This window comes from Tupaia chinensis, unplaced genomic scaffold (genome assembly GCF_000334495.1).
Source record: "Tupaia chinensis unplaced genomic scaffold, TupChi_1.0 Scaffold000361_2, whole genome shotgun sequence".
Lineage (NCBI taxonomy): Eukaryota > Metazoa > Chordata > Mammalia > Scandentia > Tupaiidae > Tupaia > Tupaia belangeri.
Window position 1 is genome coordinate 2,336,252 of NW_006159858.1, and position 8,486 is coordinate 2,344,737.

General features: G+C 38.5%; 1 protein-coding gene across 1 annotated transcript in view; it reads right to left on the minus strand.

Annotated features, from left to right (window-relative positions):
* KCTD18 (potassium channel tetramerization domain containing 18) overlaps window positions 1-8,238 on the minus strand; it is a 24,569-nt gene extending 16,331 nt beyond the window's left edge. The window contains exons 1-2 of the mRNA XM_027773620.1: window positions 8,009-8,238; window positions 2,981-3,192 (exon numbers count right to left, since the gene is read on the minus strand). Of these exons, the coding sequence (XP_027629421.1) occupies window positions 2,981-3,192; window positions 8,009-8,168 (372 nt within the window). The 5' untranslated portion in view covers window positions 8,169-8,238. The remainder of the gene's footprint in view (window positions 1-2,980; window positions 3,193-8,008) is intronic.
* Between the last annotated feature and the right edge of the window lie 248 nt (window positions 8,239-8,486).

The window sequence follows — 8,486 nt, forward strand, 5'->3', positions numbered from 1 at the left end:
AAAAAAAAAAAAAAAAAAAAAAAAAAAACCCTCTCAAAAAAAAACAAAAAAACCAGGGACCAGCAGGTGACGTGGTACTTAAGGAACTGGACACTCGCACAAGGCCGACCATGGTTCAAATACCAGATCTGGTGGCTTGCTTTCTCACTTTCCTTCTCTCTCTCTTTCTGTGGTCAAATTAAAATAAATGAATGAATAAATAAAGTTGAATAAATAATTATAAAAAAATCATTTAAAAATAATAAAACCCAATACCTTTTCACCTACAGTATCTTTTTCCACATAGAAATTCTATTTTATTGAATCATTGGAAGTCATGACACATTTTTGTATAGAATATATCATGACTTTTCTGATGACCCAATATTTCTTCCTCCTTTGGCTTATAACATCCCCTTTAAATTAAAAATCTACAGTAGCCATCCACTGCCAATATATCACTTTTAATTTTATATTCATATAACAACTATTGAATAAAAGTTAGGCCTTTTTCTTGTCCTTTGTAATATTTTCTCCCAAGGTGCCTATTTGACTCAACCCTCCATTTACTCCCTATTGTCTAGCCCGATAGTTGATCCTTATTTTTAACTCCAAATTCCAATCATGGATTACCCAGATTAACTTGTTCTTTTTTACAGTGAGAGATAGGAATATATGAACTTGATGCATACTGCCTGAATTCATTTGGTATTTATCCATCTACTCATTCATTCACTTAACAGCTAAGTACCTACTATGGACCTGGAGACATAATAGTGAGTGATAGACAGGGTCCCAGACATGCAGAAGACAGACACCAGCATGCTGTGTAAGAAGTGTCACCAGCGAGTCGACAAGGTTCTACAGGCACGTAAGCCTCAGTGGTGTGGCAAGGACCTTCTCTGGGGGAGAAATGGCATTACTGCCATAGGCATCCTGAGGATAGACACATCTGCCTGTTTTGAATAATTCACTGAAGTACCCCCTCCCCCAAGTGTCTGGAATAGTGCCTGAGACAAAGGAGGTGTCTAGTATGCACTGACTCAGTGACTGAAAATAGCACCCTAACACATCTTACACTTTCATTCAATATTGTGACCTAATGACTGCACTGGTTATTAACTTTACTTATATATCTCTACAAACCCTAACTATACAACAAGCCATTCAAGAACTGGATGTCATGTTTTTTGGTGTCTCACACAGTCCTTTGTAATTCATATATTTTACAAAGATTTGAAATAAGTATGATAAGTATGTGCTAGTTAAGAATGAATGTAGGCATACCGTGTCATTTTTAATTACAAACTAGGAATGAATGACTACAGATGAAGATGCATATTAACTCTTCCACCTTCTAGCCTGGCTTTTGTAGCCCCATTCTACACATATGGTAAATTGCACTAAAAGTCTATTACTCAACAATTCAATTTAGAAATAACTTCAGTAGCAGAATCCACAAACCCATGCAAATTCCTGAAGGAGAACTGGAATCAAATTAACTTTCTCTTCATGCCTCACTCCTGATAACCAATCACTTAGCTGCTTACTTCCTAAACAATGACACCTGAATCAAAGCATTTAAACAGTTCACATCCCTTTCACTAGCAACAATTATCTAGGACAAACATTTTTTAGATGCTAATTAATAGCAAATAAAACACTTATCAATAAGACAAAAACAGATAATGGAGCCTTTTCAAGTCATGCAAGGATTCTTAAAAGTGTGATTTAAAACAGAAACATCTTAAAAAAAGATTTACCTGTCAAAATGAATTAATCAAACTAATAGTGCAACTTAACAAACTGCCTCTCTCATTAAATTAAGAAAGATTTTTATTATTTATCAAGATCATTCTTTTAAAGAAACCATTTTAGTAAATAAAATAATGCCACTGTACTCTTACATAGCACATGATTTCTCTTAATTTAAAAAGAACTTTGGCAGAATAGTCCTATTTTTTAAAAAAAGCTATCAAACAGTGTTAAATTCTTTCAATGAGGAATATAAACTTAATAAACTTTTAAGTGGCAATGCAAAATACTTTCCTAAAACAGAATTTTGGCTTAGTGGTTAAGGGAGCCAGATCCTATGTGGCCAACCGTGATTCAAATTAAGCCAGCCCGCTTAATAAAAATGCACACACATGCATGTGCTTGCATGCCCCAAATCCACAAGAGGAAGAAGTGGAGATGGATTATGGCATAACCTTACGCCACTGGGGGTGCTTTATCTCTTTCTCTCTCTCTCTGGCAAATGAATGTGCCCTCTGTCAATTAAGAAAAAAAAAAGAGTGCGCCAGCCCACAGCATGGTTGTTAAGGTAGCTGGATCTCACGTGGCTGACTACACAGTTCCTGTCCTGGACCTACTGGCTTGAGAAACAATGGGCACATGTGCATGTGTGTCCAAAATCCCAAGGGGAGAAGGAATTTCAGCATGACCATTCCCCACGGGAGGTGCTTTCTCACTTTCCCTCTCTGTCTCTCTCCACCAAGTACACGTACCTTCTAGCAAGTCTTTGAGAAAATAAGTTTAGGTCATGATGACATATTTTTCTATGTAATAATGAATGATGACTTTCCTGACACCCCAACAGTAGTAATTAAATGTTCTAGGACCAGCAGATGGCATAACGGTTACATCCTGGGCCCCCACGTAGTCAATTGCAGTTTGACTCCCAGACCCAGCAGCTTAACACTCATACCAGGCATGTGTGTGTGCATGCCCAAATCCCAAGAAGAGAATGGAGAAAAGGGGATTGTGGTGTGGCCATCCCCCCAGCGGGTGATTTCTTGCTTTCTGTATCTCTCTATCTCTCTGCCAAGCACACACTTCCTATAGCAAAAATCTCTCTCTAAAAAAAAAAAAAGTTCTTCGAAAAGTATAAAGACTGTCTCAAGTTTGGTTTATGTGACAACATAGACTTTGTAAAATAATACATATTGCTTTTTGTATAATAAATATATGCTTTTTATTAAACTTAAGAAAATGCCAAGACCTTTTTAAGTTCTATATTTGACCTTAAAGAATATGTCTCCATTTCATTGGCCAAGTGGTCAGACAGGCTGTATGGATAAGGAATGCCAAAGTAATCAGCCTCTTCCTGTAGGGCAATGCGGGTTTGCTCGTCTGCGGGAATCTGAACTTCTCCATGAAGATAATCCAAAAGGTATTTAAACAGATGTCCATCACGGTCAATAACACAAGCACCTAAAAAACATTCAGTTCCAAAATGACTGCAGACATTCATATGACAAACAACAGGACTTCAAGTTAAATTAGGTCTGAAAACTACGATTAGAAACATTTCTTTCTACTAAGAAAGTTAATTCCTAATGTTCAAATAGGTTTAGTCAATTAAACTAAGCTAGACTTTTGGCTCTTTATTAGACCACCAAATATGATAAGCTAGCAAACCTCACCTTAAAAATAGGTCATATTCTGGGACCAGCAGATGGCGTAACGATTACGTTGCTGGACTCCCACAGGGCCGACTGGGTTCCAGTCCCGGACCCAGCAGCTTGAAACTCACACTGGGCACATGTGCGTGCGTACCTACAGTCCTGAGCAGAGAATGAAGAAGGGACTGTGGCGTGGCCATTCTGCCTCCCCCTGAGGGGAATGATTTCTCACTTTCTATCTCTTTGTCTCTGTCTCTTCAGTGAGCACACACGACCTATAGCAAAAATCTCTAAAAAAAAAAAAAAAGTGATATTTTCAAATTGAATGTGAGTCAGTTGATGATATCAGTAGATTTCTATAACACTGCACATAAATCTGAACACAAAGATTTATCACCAGAGTTACCACCTTTGGTTGTGTGGTGTATTATGTACACTGATGCCAAACCAAGGAAGTAAGCGAGGCTGAAAGCAAGCCAGGGTTTAGAGCACCAAGCCATGTACCCTGGCATAGAACTGTATCTTCCTGGATAAAAGGGCACCCTCTTCTATAATCTCTGAAGGGAGTGCACGGGTTAGTGGTAGACCCCTGTATTCTCACCCACCACACAGAAAAAGGTATTCGGAGACCCATCTGGTACTTTGGGTGAGTGACTACATTCCCATGATGGCTATAGCAAAGCCAGAAATCTCAGACTTCTTGCAGAAATAGAAGCTCCCCCCAACCTCAGTCTCGGGATAAGTGTATGGAGCTGCTCACTAAATGGGGCTCACAGGTCCTACGTCCAGTGTATGTCAGCAACACTATAAGCTGGGTTCCCTGGTCCAGACATGCCATATGTTGGGAACAGTTAGTTTTGTCCCTTTGTACTATGAGAACCTAAACTTCAAAGTAAAGAAATGTCATTTTAGGGACCAGCAGTTGGTGTAATGGCTATGTTACTGGACTCCCATGTAGTCAACCGTGGTTCGAGTCCTGGACCTACTGGCTTAAACTCACACTGAGCACATGTGCATGTGTGTCCAGGATCCCGAGAAGAGAATTGAGGAGAAGGGATTGTGGCCTGGCCATTCCCTGTCTCTGTCTTTCTGGTGAGAGCACATGCCCTATAGCAAAAAAAGTCTCCAAAAACAAAAACAAAAAAAAAAAAAAAGAAAAGAAAAGAAAAAGGAAAGAAATGTCATTTTGGCACTACTCTGTAATAAAAGGCATTTCTTAGATGATTTAACAGAATTTAAAAAACACCACCACCCTGGCCCCACTGCAGGGGTGCATACTACTAAAATGCTGTGCTCCATGGCATTGTACCTCTAATCCCGCAACTCCACAAGGTTGAGGCAGAAGGACTGCAAATACAAAACTGGCTGAGAGAGTCCATCTATAATAAAACAGAGCCAGGCTTACAGCATGCATCAGCAGTCCCAGCCTGAGGCTCAGACAGGATAGAGAATGACGAGACTCTGACTTAAATAAAACAAAACAACTTCTGCACTGGGTTACTCAATAGTTCCTTTTCCCCTTTGATTAGCTCAGGAAAGAAGGAGCTGTAAAGGCAACACTTAGGGGCAAGGAAGAAAACCCAGTCTCTGCTTACCATTTTTTCACCAGCAACTTTTCTGCTCAAGTGGACATCAGCTCCACATACCTGCCATTGGTGATTTTACCATTCCCTCAACTGCCATTTATCGGGCAAAGTAACTTCCCAAGACCTGGGGTTATCAAAAGTAAAACAGCCCCTGTCGTGGAAGGAAGAGGCTGAGGTGAGAAACGAGAGATTAGGATTACAAATCTCACTCAAGATTAAATGATTGTAGAAAATACTCCTAAGAGAAGAAGATTCCTCATGGCTCCTGCAAACTAGGCAGGAGAGACAAGGCCTTCAAAAGAAGATTCTTCATGGCTCCTGTGAACTAGATTGAACTTCAAAAATTAGAAAGAAACACACCATCCATCAGATGACAAGAAATCACCGCAGGAGACCACAAGAAATATGGGAAAGCAAGAAAATACCTCTCCTCCAAGGGAAAAAGAATAACTCTTCTTCATCCACAAGCAGTTCAATGAAAGTCATGGAAATGTCTGATAAAGAATTTAAAGCATTCATAATGGCGAAGCTAACAGAGATGGAAGAGAAGAGAGACAATGAACTGCTAAAGAGAAAGGAGAAAGAAGCTGATGAATTCCAGGAGGTGAGGAAATTCTTGCAAGATCTTAAAGAGGAATTACACACTTTACAAAAGAATCAAACGGAACTGCTAGAAATGAAGTCTATAATACAGGAAGTCAAAATCTTCCTTGAAAGTATTAAAAGCAGACTAGATCATACAGAAAATAGAATCTCAGACGTAGAAGAGAAAATTGCTGGCCTAGAAAAATCCACCATGAAGACTGAGAAAATGGCCCAAAAATTTGAGAATAATATACGAGAAGTACTGGATACCATCAAACATCCAAACATCAGGATAATTGGCATTCCAGAAGGCAAAGAGACCCATAAGGGCATTGATAATCTATTCCATGAAATCCTGCAAGAAAACTTTCCAAACCTAGAAAGGCATTCAAAGATCCAGTCACAAGAAATACAAAGGACCCCAAATAGAATCAACCCAATAAGATCTTTTTCAAGACACATTATAGTCAGGTTGACCAAAACCACAGACAAAGACAAGATACTAAGATTGGCAAGAGAAAAACATCAAGTTACTTACAAAGGACATCCCATCAGGCTAACTGCAAATCTCTCATCGGAAACAATGCGAGCGAGGAAAGAATGGGAAAATATATTCAAAGTGTTAAGAGAGAAGCAATTTCAGCCAAGAGTACTGTACCCGGCAAGATTATCTTTCATGTGGGAAGAAAAGACAAGAACATTCTCAGATAAACAACATCTGAAAGAATTTACTAGCACCAGACCAGATCTCCAAGAAGTTCTCAAGAGTATGCTATATCAGGAAAATTAAACACAGACACACAGAAATAAGAGTTCAAAAACTAAGAAAGTGGCCAACTTAATCATAGGGACAAGTCCAGAGTTGAATATTATTTCCCAGAATTTAATCAGGAAAATTGAACCAGAACAAAAGAAAAAGTACATGAGACTGATAGGTTCATGCACCTACCATTTGAACAGAATCCTAACCTGTTTCCTGGCTTTACACAAAGTTCCTTGGCATTTCTTTTATTTAAGTTAAAACTGGTTTTCTTAATAGTCCGAGTGAACTTACCATTGAAGGTAGTTAGATTATGTAAGAAATTGTGTGATCAATACAATGTGGGTGGGAAAGGAATGGAAGACAATTGTAGACACCAGAGATACTGTGAGAAAGAGGGGTAAAAAAAAAATTCTAGGAACTAGAAATGGAAAATTTTTGATAATATTATGCATGATTAAGTCACTATGCAGTATATTCTGGATGGAAAATCACATTTTGTACGTTGTGCTGATGCTTAGCTTTAAGCAAAGTTCCTTGGCATTTCTTTGATTTAAGTTAAAACTGGTTTTCTTAATAGTAACGAGTGAACTCACCATTGAAAGTAGTTAGATTATGTAAGAAATTGTGTGATCAATACAATGTGGGTGGGAAAGGAATGGAAGACAATTGTAGACACCAGAGATAGTGTGAGAAGAGGGTGGGAAAGGACAGAGGGTCAGAAAGGGGTAAAAAGAATTCTAGGAACTAGAAATGGAAATTTTTTATAATAATATTGCATGATTAAGTCACTATGCAGTATATTCTGGATGGGAAATCACATTTTGTATGCTGTAATGATGCTTCGGGAAAGAATGTAAATTAAGTTACAAAAAAATAGTTTCAGAAAAAAAATATCTATTCAATGAATGCAGTAAGATATGTAGCCCCAGCTAGGTGCTACTTTATAGGATGCCTAAAGTTAGACTTGTGTTCATTTAAAAAAATTTAAAAAAAAAATAGAGTAAAACGGCCCCCTATGTTTAAGACTGTTCAGTCCTTTTCTTCTAAGGCAAAACCAAGAGTTCTGGATTTGGGGCTCATGGATAGTACAGAAAAATAGTGCAAATGTTGACGAAGTTTCTTTACAATCAGGAGTCGGTTAGTGAATCTAGTAACTCTTGTGTATTACATTCTTCCGATAAGCACAGCTTCGGTCTTCTGTTACAGTGACTGATGGCACCACTGCACGGCCATTTTCCCAGCCACCCATCATGTCAGCCCACACTACAAGACCACACAGCTAGGCTAGGTGGAGAGTGCAACGCTAACTCCACACTGACCACGAATGCTCTGTCAACTGTGAAGCCAGCTGCCTTCTCCAGAGAAATACATTTTTTAATGTGAAGAACACACAGAGAAATTAATATATTTAATCAAATTCAATACCACCACCCATGACCTTTAAGACACAGTCAAGCCCCCCTAAGTAGGTCACGGTTAGCCTTTGGTCACTCTCACTTCTTTGTTAACTTTTAGCAATATTATCACAGAGTTTAGAAACTGGTATTTAATTTATCCAGGTACTTAATGACTCTCCACATAGTTCTAATGACCTCAGTTACATTCCATTAAAATCAGGACACAGGGAATTAAAACAAGAATCCTGTTCTAACGAATATTCATGATCATGCTTCCAGACTTTAGACATTTACCTGATTCATCTGTTTTTAGTGGAAAACGACCACTGAACATAGATGCCAGCATAGAGTCCTTAAAGCGGCACAAGGACTCACGTCGGGCTGTGTAAACACAGCCTCCCACGTTCAGCCGGAGAATATCCAGCACCTCTTCTTCTGCCTTGGGGCCTTCCATTGCTCCCAAATACCTGAATTTTTGCCTCACGACACTTCTAGAAATTCAAAACAATGGCAGTCCCAGTATGTCTCTGTAAAAACAAAGGACAGTTATCACTGACACTTTCAATAATAAATAGATGACAAATTAAATACATCTTCGTGTGAATTAAAATAAATTCCTCAGTACTGAAACTACTGAATGAAGGATTTTATATAAGCTGAAAGAAGTTTGAATTACACGGAGAAGCTCAAAAATGTTCACTCTGAGGATTCATAAAAGATAATAAACCATTACCAACTAAATCATAGCTGTTGAAATGACTAGTTAAAGAAT